Source organism: Ptychodera flava, chromosome 5 (assembly GCF_041260155.1).
Source record: "Ptychodera flava strain L36383 chromosome 5, AS_Pfla_20210202, whole genome shotgun sequence".
NCBI classification, from domain to species: domain Eukaryota; kingdom Metazoa; phylum Hemichordata; class Enteropneusta; family Ptychoderidae; genus Ptychodera; species Ptychodera flava.
Genome location: NC_091932.1, coordinates 32,353,184 through 32,370,343, shown reverse-complemented (window position 1 = coordinate 32,370,343; position 17,160 = coordinate 32,353,184). Strand labels below are relative to the sequence as shown.

The 17,160-nt window shown below is 38.7% G+C and overlaps 1 protein-coding gene across 1 annotated transcript; it reads left to right on the top strand.

Moving 5' to 3' along the window:
- Positions 1–969: 969 nt before the first annotated feature.
- Positions 970–15,162, top strand: LOC139133525 (leucine-rich repeat and death domain-containing protein 1-like). Its single transcript, XM_070700179.1, has 2 exons — positions 970–2,827; positions 12,950–15,162. The coding sequence occupies exon 1, from the start codon at positions 1,979–1,981 to the stop codon at positions 2,807–2,809; it is 831 nt and encodes a 276-aa protein (XP_070556280.1). The 5' UTR covers positions 970–1,978; the 3' UTR covers positions 2,810–2,827; positions 12,950–15,162.
- The last annotated feature ends 1,998 nt before the right edge of the window (positions 15,163–17,160 follow it).

The window sequence follows — 17,160 nt, the reverse complement described above, 5'->3', positions numbered from 1 at the left end:
GAACACAACACCAGTTTTTAATAATCAGTCAAAAAGACCCCCCCCCCCCCCGAAAAAGATAGAAATTTGTTTGTATTGATCATTGAATAATCACCCGTTGCGTGCATTAAACCGATGGGAATGAAACAAGACGCTTTCAATTGCCAGTCTGAATAAACGTTCTGCAGCATAAATGACACTGTATTGTTCGAGAAATTCATATGTTCGCAGAATAAGGTTTGTAATCAGCAGAATATTCATCGAATTTTCCCACCGTAATCCATGAAATTTTCAAACCGATATGAAAGACCTTATTATAGTCATAATTCTAAATGTCGCGGCAGCACGCAAAGTCATTAATAAAATACGGGATTCTTGTCGTTTTTCAATTTTCATTTTTGAATGGTGCTAGAGTTTGTGAGGCTTTCCTTTCATACAACTGTCCGAACGAAATATTTCTTCGACTGCCTTCATTTTACAGACGTATTCGCTTTTGTACATTTCATACGAAATTTTGTGAGAAGGGTGGGTGACGTCATGCGGGCGCTCAATTGAAAATTGATTGGCGCCATTATAAGATACGCAGGTTGTCCTGGCTAAATTTCCTAAATATATCAGTTTGTAAAGGTTGTTTTCGCGTCTCTTTACAGGAAATCTGAATACTTTCTAGACAAAAATGATGCCAGGCAAATAAATCTGAACTGACTTTGTTAAAACAAGGTTTCCGCCTTCAAAACGGACTTCCGTGCAAGCACGCACGCACAAACTGAAAATGTGCAAATATTGGAAAAGAGATTCGCAAATAAAGGTCCTTTGTGCGAAATTACATTCACTTGATAAATTTCTTTTAAATGTCATTATTAGCCGAGTTTGTGAAGGACATCGATCTGTGGTTGGTTGCCAAGGTAACGACGGTCGCCAACACAACCGTACCGTGAACCTATGGCCGCCATAATTATTTTTTCTGTTCAGATTCTTATGTGATATAACGGTTAACGGTTAGACTCTATTCAGGACGGACAACCGCAAAGTCGCTGTAAAGAATATCTTCTTTTCGTACTCAAGCGACTGTCCAAACAAGCTAACGAAGCACTTAACGGCAAGCTAAATATTTGAAGTGCTAATTTTGGCACATGTATCTCTGCAAGTATGAGCCAGTTTGTCCTGTTAGACACAGTCTCCTGATACCCTTGTGGACTCTTATTCTCTTGTCTTGCAGTGGACTTAACCATAGACAGTCGAGAAACTTTCTCGACTGTCTATGACTTAACAAACCGATGAAACCAACCGTCAGTGACAGGTCAACTGCGATATAGTAAACTAATTTACACATGTGCTTGAGCGGTCTTCCTGGGGTTATTGTGCGGATTATTCCATTCTGAAACCGGAGGGAGGAAAGACCTCCAAATCACAAGCCGTTTTTAACGCCAACTTTTTTTATATACCTGTAGGCACAATCGATTATTTGTAATGATTGTGTCGATCAACCCGTGAGTACATATGCGTAAAACTAATGATCTATGATTCTCTGTCCTTATATAAGAATTGCGTCCATTAGCTATATAGCTCGAATCTTTATGCGAATCGACCGCTTTCTGAGTTCAATTCGTTTGCTTTAGAGCGTACAAAGGCGTTTGGGAAATATTTCTTTGTTTTCATTAGAGACCTTGGTGGGGAGTGGACAGTTTGCTAACGGTACGGCGATTCTTGGCTGAATAGCAACAGCCTTGTCTACCTGTTGCCCCTGCCGACGATGTCAAAAGCAAATAATACTCGAGTTTAACCCATTACACTGTTTGACGTATCGCGCATTATCATAAAACCGCATCGCTTGGACACCGCGTCGACCGGCCGCTCCTCACGCGTGACAGACAACTCACCCAAAATAACTGGCATGTTTACATTGTACTGAGTCCGGTTTTTAGCTGTCGTCTCTCGTACGACGTCGATTTTTTAAAAATACCATCATTTACCGCGCTTGACACATTCGCCTGAAAACATGGCTTCCAAGCGGTCGAAAATGAAGCTTCGGGTGGATTACGATCAGCAGTATCGCGGCAAGAGGCTGAAACTGCGCGGCAAGGAGCTGTCAGAACTCCCGCTGGAGATATTCAGCCTCGTTGAACTGGAGATATTAGACTTAAGCCCGGAGCGCCAGGCGTGCTTGAATTTCCGTCTGCATGAAGTACCCAGCCAGATAAGTAGGTTAGTGAATCTGCGCGTTTTGTGTCTTGACACCAACGAACTGACCGAGATTATCCCAGAGGTCTGTTCTCTCAGAAACCTTGAAAGACTCGCCATCAGCAACAACCTCCTTACGTCTTTACCGCAAGAATTTACACAGCTTCAAAATCTCCGAAGTTTACACATGGCGAACAACTACTTTGAGTCACTCCCACTCGAAGTGTGTAACCTAGAAAATCTGGAGTTTCTGGACGTCAGTGACAACAAAATCGCCTCCATACCGGAGGAGATCGGGTTCCTGACGCAGCTGATAACGTTAAATTTGCTCTACAACAGCCTGGAGAGGCTCCCGGACGGAATCTGCAAGTGCACGACTTTGAGGAGCCTCTGGCTGGGCAAAAACAAACTGCGGAGTCTGCCGAGGGACTTCGGCAACCTCGCCCTTCTGGACTGGGGGGAGTACTTCAACTCTTCGAACATGGAGGGAAACCCGCTGGTGCGACCTCCGATCGAGATCGTACGGCGGGGACCGGATCACATCGCGAATTATTTCCAGGTGAACGACGAGACGGACTCGTGGGATGAGGAGGAAGACGAGGACAACGGTTCATCAGAATCTCTGTCTCTTTCAAACGGAACATTTTAAAAGACAGAAATATGTCAGGTACGTATAGTTTACGTTATTTTTACCACGCGGTCATTCATTTTACGCCTGAGAACGAAGGAATATTCTGTACGCAAAATGATTATTCATAGATGCTCTCTTGACTGAACGAGAACACAAGTAATTTACCAGTTCTTGTTAGCAAAGATTGCCCGTCACTTCTGGAGAATTTTAGCGACACACTCCTCTCCCGCCTCTTATTCAGGTTCAAATGCCTGTCAACAAGTCTGTGTTCTCTTCATATTACCAAGTGATCGTGAACAAGTCTCTCTCTCTCTCTCTCTCTCTCTCTCTCTCTCTCTCTCTCTCTCTCTCGCTCAAAGTGTCAATTACCCTGACGTTTTGTGATTCTCGCCAAAGTTACCACATATCCATACTTAATTTTCATAGCACTTGCTTTATTCTCAGGGAATCGCTCTTTCATCTTCAAGAACGATGAATTCGCACCTCCCATGGAACATCACTTCATGGTTTACTGTCCCGTCCTCTCCGTCTAATTCACTCCATACCTGTCAGCTATATCTGTCATCACTTGCATGTCTTTTAATTATACCACTCACGGTTATGCGCGTTCAGCTGTAGTTAAGATTACACAGATATGCGGCAGTTCTACAAAGCGAATTGCGAGACTAGATAACATAGCGTGACATTGCAAATATTTTTGTCTTTTTTGGCGACAGCTTACCCATCATCATTAAACCAGACGATTGAACAGGCAATTACTATCCCTTGCATAGAATCGTTCCCTTCAAGAATGGTATTCTGCGCTCAATGGATGGCAATTTCCAATACCTAAGCTATTTGAAAGCGGAAATATACTCCATGAAGTTTTTTGTCGTCAAGTTCAAATTGCCATGTGGAAAAAAATAGCTAAAAAGAGTGTTTATTAACAGAGTGCCACGGACCGGACAGTATTCACAAATGATAGATCGATGCGCAATTTTTACTGAGGTGTTGGAGTACCTAATTATTCAGTCTCGATTGCAGAGAAAACAGCACACACTCCACATATTTCGCCCACCTGGCCGGATCTATGTCAACCGAGCTTACCGGTCGTACTGGACGTCCATGACTCGATTGGGTGATAAGAAGACAGCAACGGCCAACGCGAGGTCACGAATTGGATTGATCTGAGTGTTGGGTCATTCTGGTCAAACCTCGACGAGTGGTCTAAAGCTTATTGTCCTTCACGTAGCCTTGCCAACGTCGGTATGACGGCCTCGGAATTTCCAACGCGGACTGCGAGACCCGGTCACTGAGGTGTACACTTCACTGCGGGGAAAAATTATAACGCTCAGAGAAAGTAATTAAAGTTTTACAGATAATGGCTATTGTTGTCCACCCGAGCGGGATTTATGAGCTATTGTGTCCCTGTTGTGCCATGTATCTGAACCATTCGCAAGTTTTGATAGCATGTGGAGATGTCGAGTGGACAATGACACACTCTCTCTCGTGTTTGCACACGCAGTCACAATTTAGATCTTTTAAAAGAGCTGTAGGCTTCCATGGTGTACCTACAGAGCGACAAAGCTTCCCGCTCTCCTTGACAGACCTCCTGCCTAAACCCAATCCATGTCATTTCCTGTAGACTGAGATGTGTTGCTGTAACTACAGTCGTTTTACATTGCCATGCAGTAACATCGCATAGTCGTCCCAGAAATCCCTGCGAAATGTTTTCTGGCCCTTAAAATTTATTTGAATACTGGTATATTGCCCGTCAGATACCACTGTAAAGTAATGCCAGCCGTATACTGACCGTCAGATATACTGTATGCGTTCGTCGTAGACAGTCTCATACTAAACCGCCAAAATAAATGAATACCGCCAACTTTGTCTACCATTTTTAGCTACTATAGACTATATGTATATATGGCAATGGAAGCTATTCTTATAGGCTAGGGAAATGTCTGTATGTATGTCTGTATGTCTGTATGTCTGTATGTCTGTCCGTCAACATCAAAAACTCCAAAACCGCTGCACATTTCATCTTGATATTTGGTGTGTACATGGATGATGGGCTGTAGATGAGATTTTGTTCAAATGAAATTGTCATTGCCAAAAATATGCAAATTAGTGCCAAAAAAGGCGTTTTCGGTAAAAAATCTCCTTCTTCATAACCGCTGGTCAGACAGCTTTGATATTTGGTATACAGGTCCCTAGCGATAACCCAACTTGGATTTGTTCAAATTGTGATGAAATATGCAAATCTGTATTTTTAAGGAATTTTTTTGTCATTTTTGGTCAAAAATTTATTTCATCAAAACCGCTTGTCTGACAGCTTTGATATTTGGTATACAGGTCCCTAGGGATAGCCCAACTTTGATTTGTTCAAATTGTGATGAAATAAGCCAATCTGTATTTTTAAGGAATTTTTTTGTCATTTTTGGTCAAAAATTTATTTCATCAAAACCGCTCGTCTGACAGCTTTGATATTTGGTATACAGGTCCCTAGGGATAGCCCAACTTGGATTTGTTCAAAATGTAATGAAATAAGCCAATCTGTATTTTTAAGGAATTTTTTTGTCATTTTTGGTCAAAAATTTATTTCATCAAAACCGCTCGTCTGACAGCTTTGATATTTGGTATACAGGTCCCTAGGGATAGCCCAACTTGGATTTGTTCAAATTATGATGAAATAAGCAAATCTGTATTTTTAAGGAATTTTTTTGTCATTTTTGGTCAAAAATTTATTTCATCAAAACCGCTCGTCTGACAGCTTTGATATTTGGTATACAGGTTCCTACAGATAAACTAAATATGATTTACAGAATATATGATGAAATCTGCAATTTTGTATTTTTGGTGCAATTTTTGCCATTTTTGGTCAAAAAATGTGTTTCTCAAAAACTACTTGTCTGATGCCTTTGATATTTGGTATACAGGTTCCTGGGGGTTCTCTTAGTGTATATAGGAAATGTGAATTGATGAAATCTTCAATTTTTGTATTTTTGGGTCAGTTTTTGCCGTTTTTGGTCAAAATATTTGTTTCTCAAAAGTTACTCATGTGATAGCTTTGATATTTGGTATACATTTTTATACATAATTATGGTGAATCATCAATTTTGTATTTTTGCAGCTAATTTTGCCATTTTAGGTCAGGCCATCCCGAAATGAGCTATCAAAGATCTCAACCTTCTTCATCAATACATATGTCACAAACGTTGCTCTCTTTATAACACAGCAGAGCTCTGTCGACCATTGGGTCGTTTGTTGGCTCCCATAGCCATATGTATATATGTTTACAAGTTTACATTTTATTGAAAATCTCAATAGCCACTGAGCAGATTAGATGAAAAATTAGCATGTAAGTACTTTGGGCTGACCTGAAATGATTGTGCACATCTTGGGTCAGTATCTTGGACTTGCTATTTTTCATGAATTTTTTTGTAATTTTCTCCCATTTTTGGTCAAAAATCTTCTTCTCTGAAACCACAAGTCTGATTGATTTGAAACTTGGTATGGAAGTGCATAGGAGTGACCTTTCTCAAATCTGGGCAAATCGTTGTGAAATTTGCATATTTGCATTTTTTGGCTATTTTTTTTCATTTTTGATCAAAAATTTTTTTTAACTCTGAAACCACACGTCCGATTGAGTTGAAACTTAGTGTAGAGGTTTTTACGGGTGACGTCAGTAAGATTTGATCAAATTCTGGTGAAATTTGTATAATTTTATTTTATTGGGGGAATTGTTTCTATTTGTGATAAAAAAATCTTTTAGCTTGATTTTAGCTTGTTTTGATAACTATATGGGAGCGACCAGTGACATTGTCACTATTTTTGTACTTATATCTCCATTCCCTTACATCTTGATATGACGTTATCTTGTCACCAGCGACTGACCATAACGATCATGATTGTGGCATCGATATGGCAGCATGGCATTGTATTTTCGTTCGTCTGCCATCGTCTATGTTGATATCTTTCCTCAATCTTTAAGACGCGTCTTGTGTTTTCTTAATTCTTCTGTTTCTTAGTTCATGTTATTTCGAATCCCCCATCTAATACGTTTTACCAACACTACCATATGCCTTCATGACGTCATCTTTCTCACGATCGATACATCATCATTTCGCACTAGTCTTCAACTTATCGCGTTCAGTTGCGCTAACCGAAACAACCGAAACGCGATGAATCCTTTTCTGAGAAATCCCGCGCGGGAATCATTTACCCCAGTTTATTGTCGCAAATCCTTGATACTGAACAGTAAAGGAGACTGATTCAAATGCTTTGCATCGATCAGTTAAAATAAAATACATATTGACAGAAAAATCGTCAATATTTTTTGCAGTTAATGGCGCGAAACACTGTCGTCTGAATCAATATGTCAAATTTCAATATGTCTGCCTTCATGGTCGTCAGTTCCTGTATCGCTCTATTTCTAACGCGTTCTACTGTGCAAAATTGAAGTCTCGAAAAATAAGCGATTCTGCGATATATGTCTAACCTCCCGCGAAATGTTATACTCACCAAAACCACACCTAGATTGCAAGCTTTCGAACAAAGCAAGTTATAGACCGAGTACCCGAGGTTCTAACATCCCAGGCAAGGTACATACAGCGACTCCGAAATACACTTTGTTGATCTATTTTGGTATGATTATATAGTTAGAATTTAATTGAAAGTACACGAACGTAAACGAAGCCAGGGAAATGTTTCATCAATCTTGTAAGGTTACGTGTATCAACAGATTATATTGTTTACATTGCATCTTATAATGTGCACGCACTTTGACTTTGGTAAAATTTTCATTACTCCGACATAGACATTACATGCACTTCGTGGTCTTGCAGTGTGCACCCGCTGAGATAAATTTATTGTGATATTCCAATGTTTTGTGTTACACTTTTAAGTTTCATGTCGACCGCTGTGATAAGAAACACACACACACACACACACACACACACACACACACACACAAACAAAAAACAAACAACAGAAAGACAAAACACACAGCACAACTCCTTGTGTCTTTAGCTTTGACCGATATTGTTGTAATGTAGCCCCAATACGTCTTGATTACGCAAACAGAAGTAGAGCCAGTTTGGAATTTGATCTCCGCAACATGATTTAATCATCTATCCAATCATTCATGTCTATTAATATCAGGAAGAAAATATCTCCAACTGGTACGAATTATATTTAAACAGCGTAACGCGATATCGTAGTCTTTTATTGCTGTTGAACCAAATCGAAATGTACAGGACAGGTACCACGACACGGATCTGACACGGTTTTATTTTGAGCGGATGAAAAGAAGTGCTTGAAGCGACAAACATGAAGATTAGATCAAAGGAGTTTCCGTTCATTGAATTCTTCGAACAACTGAAACATGAGTCGTGTTCAGAAACAACAAACCCATGCCACAGTTTTACTTTTCCTTCACAATTGATCATGTTACATGTAATTTGTAATCGACTGAGTGTCGATAAGCACGATTAAATGAACGATGTAAGACAGAAATATATAAATATATGTACACACATATACGTGTGTTAGGCTATATAAACACACGCATATGTATATAACTATGCACACACACCTACACACACACACACACACACACACGCACACACACATAGATCTATACACACACACACACACACACACACACATACATACATACAAGCAAAAATATAAGTCAAAACCGTGTACAGTGATCAACAAGGGACCAAGCAAAATGACCTCTGTATGCATGAATGGCCTTTTGTACAGAGGGTGGGTGTGGCAACAATAAAATTCAATATCAAAAATATCTTGAAAATGATGATACATGCATTTCCGAAATAATTGTGATGCAGCCATAAAAGTAATTACTTATTTCTTCCTTTCATTTAATTTGAGAATTTTCTGACAGAGGTTATTCAGAGTCAGATATGCTGACCATAACACACAGGTTTTCACCAAATGAGAGTGATTACATGTGACCACAGACCACATAAGAAAGGTGGCTGTTCTTTAGGCGGTCTTTAACACATAATATGTTACTGGACGTCCACAAGGTGACCACTATATGGATGTGACCGCTCTGTAATGGTGACCACTATTACAGGTTTTACTGTACACATACATATAGACGTCGTTACATTCTTCACAACAACGTTCACAGAAGCTCCCCCCTAAAAAATAAAATCCCGCGTTTTAGATGAAAATTGGCAGTTTCATAAGCATACGTGAATCCCATAAGTTGTTTAAAACCACGATTAATTTCTGTAAAATATTTCAGGGTAGGAACGTTACTGTTCGTGCACAAGAATGTCAACATGACTGATAAATTGTGTCGCCCGAGTTTGAAATTCATCACGCGTCTGAAAACTGCACGTATGACTAGTTTTGTATTGGAATAAAAGTGTTTTCCCCATGAAACGCCCACGTAAAGTGAACTCACATTTCAGGGTTAAATTCCAATATCATATTTTTTAAACAAATACATTTCTAACCACCCTACATTCAGAATTATTTTTTACTAAACCTTTGGGTCTATTTTGCAGCTGATCTGAACGTGCTACTCAAGATATAAAATACTGAAATACGGACACTCATGCTTTGCAACGGCTAAATGACCGGAATATTGTAGGACACGTATTTCACTATTCGTGACAAGTGTATATTACCTGATGGCACTGTAATTCCAATTGGAAATCTAATTAGGTACAAATAGAAATTCTATTCAAATATAACCTGTACATAAACTATTATTACCTCGTCAATAGAATAAAGCCCATAATGGGTAACGAATTTACGTTAGCAATTAAATAAGAATCGAAATTTAATCGTCTTTTGGTAATTGCGTTTCTTCCATACAACATCTTGATTAAGATTTTATTATCGTTCGTTTATAGTCAAATGATTACAATGAGACTCCGTGAAAAACGGCAGACAAAGACACACAACAATGAGAGAGAGAGAGAGAGAGAGAGAGAGAGAGAGAGAGAGAGAGAGAGAGAGAGAGAGAGAGAGAGAGAGAGACAGACAGACAGACAGACAGACAGAGACAGACAGAGACATAGAGCTGGGAGAAGGTAAACGACACGTAGGATCGCACAAACTGGAACGGAAACCCTTTCAACTAAAACCCAGCTATATTATCAAAATTGTAATTACTACAAAATCCGATTGAAGCGTAATTCAAGCAGACTTGAATCATCTTTGTCTGTTATCGTGGCCTTGAGTTATTGTAAGACGGATCTGGGATAATTAAATACCAACACAGTAATAATGATAACAATAGCATGCGGAATCCATTCGATAAAACCGTACAATTAATGCATAGAATAACATAAACAGGTCTGGTAACGTTAATGATGTTGATGTCACAGAATTTGCCAAAGTTAGTCGTAAACATCCTGTAAACACAATAGCGAGTTTCTTTAACACAAGTATTTCATATAATGCAAAAAGCCTTTTGAAGAGATTCTTGGAAAACACGACGAAAACGAACCCAATTATATTAGTGTTTTTCTGAACAGGGACATCACAACGGACGTGCTTCCTTTACCGCAGCCATATTTCAACAAAGCGGAATGTGAACACTACTGTTGTAACAAGTGGGTTTTTTTGGCTTGCAACGACAATGTTCGCTCTCCGCAACTCGCTGTCGCTGACACAAAATGGACTTGGTGGCTTTTTTCTTTTCCAGCAGTTTGTTAATGGTGTACCTGCACTTGTTTGCTCAAATGTAATTTGATAATCTGAATTTTTCCCCATTCTATAGCCAGTCAGTTTGAAACTCTCTTCCTCTCAAAACTTTCAACATCTTTAGACAAGTAGGAGAATAGCAACGTTCTATGCTGTCGCATTGAGTTTTCATATTCCATTATACAAACAGCATCGTTTTTTCGACGTTTAGCCAGTCTACTCAAAGAATGTTTACACCCGATTTCACATGTTGTTGGTACTTTTGTGTGTCCGCGTTAGAACGCGTCGCTGAATTCATGTTTCGGTGAATTTAATAGGTTTAGCGAAGAAGTGTCATTGACCCCTTGTGTATTTGAATACATTGCTGTTCGCAAAAATAGACGTTTACAAATTTTTCTGATGGTTGTAGGCTCTTTAAAAGCGACACATTTAAAGAAGCTTTATCTCGTTTAGAACTTTAAAAAGTGGAGAACTTGCGACCTACGCTGTTCGAAAGTGAAAATTCAGGCTTTTGTAGACGACGAAAGAGGTGAGTGACGCGACGTTACATTTACTGCGCTGCATAAAATTTTGGCGGGAAGTTATTCCTACGAGTCACAATGACGTATCATATTTGATTTATTGCAGTACTTATTGGTTATGCTTACACAGTTTCAGAGCTGTTTGAATTGAAAAAGGCTGTGTTGATAAAAATGCCTTCCATAGTGCGTCGCCAACCGATTAATTTGTTGGTACACCAACAATAGTTTATGGCCGCATTGTTGACCGAGTTGCTCTGCCTTTGTTCTCCCACAATGCATTGTAGTGATCCTAACAGTCGTCGGCTATACTGGGACACAATAGCACCGTGTTTTTCAAAAAGGCCAGCGTCTCTTGTGCTTGTATGCGTCCGTTTGTTGAGCCGTAGCCAACAAAAGAACGTCCTCGCTATCGTGAAATGTTATTTGCGATTTGAAGACAAGCAGGCGAAGTTTTATTGAAGATCTTAAAAAACCCGTTGTTTTTCTACAATTGTTCGGGCCAATGCACACGTCGAACATTTATTAACGATGTGCGTTCCTTCATGCGAGCAGAATAACAAGGCAGGAAGAATGCCGTGCATCGCTGAGTAAAAACACACCCACGGAAATAAAACATACATCGGCTTGGCTGATCAGAGAAACGTGCATCGAAGGGGACCGGAATGTCCTGACACAACACCGCGTCTACGTATACCATGTCATGGCATTCATTGGCGGCAGGACGAAGCCATTCCAATATGAAACCTAGAAACGCCCTCAATGTATAACCCTGATAGGTTAAATCTTCTGTTTCGACGAATCTCACCCGTCCCCCCCTCCGACATCAGACATAAAGACCGTTGGTGAGGTATAGGGGGCTCACTTTTAATCACTTCAAGTACAAAGTGAACGAAATATGTAACTTAAGCTGCATCGTGGCGCATCTCCAAAAGCATTATAATTCTCCTAAATTTTATACTCCCGAAATATTTCCAATTGTGTTAATTTATTATATTGTAGATTTGTCAATAACAGTGAATTTTGTGACGTCATGCTCTCAGATAATTACTGATAATGTATCTGATTATCAAGCATTGTGGGCCTAGATATTTTCTGCATCCACAAATTCACTGAATTCGCCAAACCTGTAAAACTATTTACCCCTCCAGGCCCATAGTGGACTCAAGCAAACTTTGCATTCCGTTATGAAATCGGCTTCGCCTCGTACATTATGTCGTGCAAAGTTTGATTTCGTCAATTATTGGCCGGAAGGGGGTACATTATTGCTTAAACACACACACACACACATACATACACACACACACACACACACACACACACACACACACACACACATATATATATATATATATATATATATATAATATAATATACACCCATACATACATGCATACATGTGTGTGTGTCTGTGTGTCTGTGTGTGTGCATGTTGGTTGTGTGTATACTTCATGTATTTCAAACTAAATAGAGCGACAGAATAATTAGTCATTAAAAACGTTTCATGGTATATGGGAACAAACGGTAGAAATGAAAACACAGGTAAATAAGACACTCTAAATCTAAAATGTATCAAAAGTGACAATCCACGCAGTTAAAAGCATGTCGACGTAATTCACAAGGTTTGTCCTGGATAGTGACTTCAGAGGCTTCCTCAGGTCAGCGCTGCGAAGTTGGTATCGCAGAGTACCTGATCATGAACAGCGCCATCTTCTGAATATATTAAATCATGGGCAGGGCTCTCCTTTACATTTACAATATTATTATTCATACTTCAAAATACGTCTCCCTGCCACCATATCTCTCTCTCTCTCTCTCTCTCTCTCTCTCTCTCTCTCTTCTCTCTTCTCTCTCTCTCTCTCTCTCTCTCTCTCTCTCTCTCATATCACCATGGATTTGCGCGATATTAAATGATGGAAAAGATCCATTCACAACTTAATATTGAAGATCTTATTTGAATTTCTTTTAGGATTGGTATGGTTTTATAGCCTGACTGAAATGAGATGAGCATCGACGCAGTCAATTTTATGAATTGGTTAGGGGAACTTAAACAATATAATGGAACATTCTTGTAGCGTTGAAAAGGTCCAACGTGGATAAACCTTACCTGTGTTATTGATGGGAGTTTTCAGTCTGGAAACAATACGATGGAGATCGAGAGGAAGTTTAACTGAGTATCCTGATGTAGAGGGCGCTACAACACGTACCGTGACAGAGCCCTGTTCCGTCAGCAGAAACATTCATTGCTACAGGAAACCCTTGCGCTGCTTATTCACCGGTTAAGTCCAGACTTGGTAATAGCGCATGCCCAGTTAATGAAGAAGTCTTGCTAAAATATATAAATTCTTTCTATTCAACGCAAGATAGTTTTTCCCCTACATGCCAAGAACGTATCATTTTGTAGACATTGTACAGGGTAAATGTATCTGTTTTGTGAACAGTTTTACATCGTTTACAAGAAGTCACTGGCAACATGGGAGCTAAAACTAAGAAAAAAAAAATGGCCCCCTACTTGATTTGTCTAACCTTGCTTGCACGATGATCACCTTGGAGATGACATATGTTGCTGGAAACCTGTTTACAGTTCGACCTTCACAATTTCCGATGGAAAACTGCAGACATATACTCTTGCAAACAGAATTCACATACTGCGGTGATTCTAACGTGCAAATATCTCATGTGGTGGGAAAGAGTACAAAGACAACACGTTACTCAAAATGTTACTATAGGTTTCACAGAAAGTGAGCGACCTTTCATGAATCAGTTTTGTAGTGTTTTGATGAGACAATGTTTAGAAATGTTGACAATGTCAGAATATGATCACGAAGAATAATATTTCAGAGATGTGTTAACTAGTTTGAGTTCCATCAATTTTAATGTTTTTTATGTATTTAAAATTATAGTAAGTTTTCATATTGTTCATTCAACTACAAAAAGTACTACACAAGCCGCCAGAGGGCGTATAACGATAACAATCGGGAATGACCAACATTGCAACATTGGAAGGATATTTAAATCAGTTCTGTTTTACCGTCGATTTCGTGTGGATATCAACTTGCATGGTTGCAAACAGTACTAATAATTACAATGTAGTCAGTTCAGACAATCCAAAAAATAAAATCGTTAGGACATAGTCCTTAACATTTCTTTATCCTATTCACCCCCAATTCCCTGTAAGCAGGTCCATTGATAACAATGGGTTTGGGCCAAACCATGGTAGTGAAAGGGTTAAACAAATCAGATCAAATCAGCTGACATACACAACACAATCAGGACAAAACATACCGCTAAACTGACTTGGGATAATATATATTCAAAGCATTTTTATCATTGCAAGTATTTTCGAGTATGTTTTGGTTTATTCTTTCCAAATTTTGTTTCGGGAGGATTATTATTGATCTAAAGATATGATTACGGCAAATTGTGTGCTCAGCATACGCCAAATCTCAATCAGGCGTTGATGTTAAATTCCCACTGAGAAAGATTGAACGTACTGCTAGTTTTGGAATAGCAGATGCACAATTTTTGTTTTCAAAACATTTCGACCAGGAAAGTTAAACTAAATCAATTTGAAGTAATTATCAAACGAAAAAAAAAGATGTGTGATTTAAAAATATAATATACAGTTACAGGTTCTCGTTAAATTTCAAAACAGCCTGTACGTCGAATCTAGGCATAAGTAATCAAACTTTGACATAGGCATTTGATTATTTTCGATGAGATTTTGTCAAATGGCCAGTCACTAATTTGCGTTTAGTGGTCATTTTCCAACAGACTTGTAAATATTGCAGTTGGTTTTTTTTCTCTGTAATTTAATAACTTGTAAATAAAGTATTAATGTGAAAATCCAAATGGTATTGTCGCTAGGGGAGAGATATGTTACCAATAAAAAAGCAAAAGCCTGACAGACGAACAGACTGACAAACAGGCAGAGAGAAACAGGTAGGCTGACAGCAGGTAGGCAGAAAAAGAGGAGTAAAAACAGTATAAATACAGCGTCAGGATTGGCTGATGTTGACTGACGTCACGATGTATGCATGTAGCATGTGACAACTATTTATGCACACAAAATAGATTAGTTCCCTCCTGCTCTGACTACTTATTTTTTCCCGGTATCAGTCTATCATTATAAAAGTGTTTTTTTTTTACATTCTGTTATTTTTAATGTTTGTCAGGTTTAAAGAATTCTTAGGGTTTGCGGTTTACATTTTGTTCATTTTATATATTTAATTTTTCTGGTTAGATAGGATATTTAGTACTGTATTGATCAAAAGAATACAAATTGTTCCAATGAAAAATTTAGTATCCTTTCTTAGTCTTCTAACACACGATCCTGTAGTCTCCTTTGCTTCTTCAACAATGACTTCTTCAACAACTGCGGTGTTTGAACTCTCATGGGCCTCAGGGTACTTCTGTGGCAAAAAATTATTTATTTTTTATCTTCGGATCTACCTTCCTCGCTTTTGTAGATTTCTCTAAAAATTTGAAGGAAGAAAGAGCAAAACTATGAAAGATGATATGTGAGTCGGGGTGAAACTGTTAGGAGCCCTTTTTGAATGCAAAATACAATGTATGTGATCGTACATTTGTTTCTTTTTCTTTTTTTTTTGTGTACATTTGTTTCTCAAGGAAGTCAGAGAGTAGCGCCCTCAATCGGCGCGCAGGGATATTTTAAACTGTTCCTCGTACCACCCTACTTACATGTAAGTGTCCCTCCGGTTTTCAATGTTCTTGCCAGAATGTATGCCATGGGAATTGGTGTAAGGGTTTATGGTTTAAAGTAATTCGATGTTCTTGCCAGAATGTATGCCATGGGAATTGGTGTAAGGGTTTATGGTTTAAAGTATTTCAATGTTCTTGCCAGAATGTATGCCATGGGAATTGGTGTAAGGGTTTATGGTTTAAAGTAATTCAATGTTCTTGCCAGAATGTATGCCATGGGAATTGGTGTAAGGGTTTATGGTTTTAAAGTAATTCAATGTTCTTGCCAGAATGTATGCCATGGGAATTGGTGTAAGGGTTTATGGTTTAAAGTAATTCAATGTTCTTGCCAGAATGTATGCCATGGGAATTGGTGTAAGGGTTTATGGTTTAAAGTAATTCAATGTTCTTGCCAGAATGTATGCCATGGGAATTGGTGTAAGGGTTTATGGTTTAAAGTAATTCAATGTTCTTGCCAGAATGTATGCCATGGGAATGGGTGTAAGGGTTTATGGTTTAAAGTAATTCAATGTTCTTGCCAGAATGTATGCCATGGGAATTGGTGTAAGGGTTTATGGTTTAAAGTAATTCAATGTTCTTGCCAGAATGTATGCCATGGGAATTGGTGTAAGGGTTTATGGTTTAAAGTAATTCGTTACTTTTTCAAGAACTTGTACTTATATGAGCACCTATATTCCAACGCGAGTTGAATATATATTATACACTCATGTTTCAATGGGAACAAAAGACAGACTGAAGAAAGCATCACATCGAAAGATTTTGTTAAAGATAATTATTCATCAATAAAAATAATCTGTATTTAATTTTCCCCTTTGTTTAACGCTCTTTCTTCTCTCTTGATAGCATGACAAAGGACTAAACTGATTTTCAATTATACTAATGATGTTATGATTCATTTAGACTGTCGACAGTCTGTTCTTGCGTTGTCTGAACTGCCGACGTATAGCTACGCTAGAGTCAGCGCCTTACTATAGATTCATGCCTTTTACCTAAAGATTACAGCAGAAGGCTTGAGTGCAAGTGCCGAAAGCACGAGCCTATCACTCTCCAAAAACGTTGCGCCAGTGCGAAACGAAATCAAACTTTTAAACGCATTTTCTGACCTAGCTAGTGTGCGCTTATTGTAAAGCTCTCGAAGGTAATAAGTTTTCCCTTTCAATTTTGTGAAGGCCCCCTCCTTCACATAGTTAACAGGAATGACGGTTACTCTTAATTTCAAGTGAAGGCAACAATTTTAGGTAATTTGTTTGTCTGGTATCAAACTTTGCATGCGCTCTTCACCTCGAGTTTTAAATTCCTGATTTTGAAAGAGAATAGTTGAAAATTTCCTTGTTGAAAGTTTGAGCGAAAGTTTAAGTCTTTTAGTTTTGAGGCGTATACGATCTTAAAAGCTAAAACAGCACAGGCGGCTGTAGACACTCAATGATTCATCTCACACATTCGATTTTCTGTAGTTCT

Coding starts and splice junctions, on each gene's coding strand:
- LOC139133525 (XM_070700179.1), top strand. CDS start 1,979: ATGGCTTCCAAGCGGTCGAAAATGAAGCTTCGGGTGGATTACGATCAG.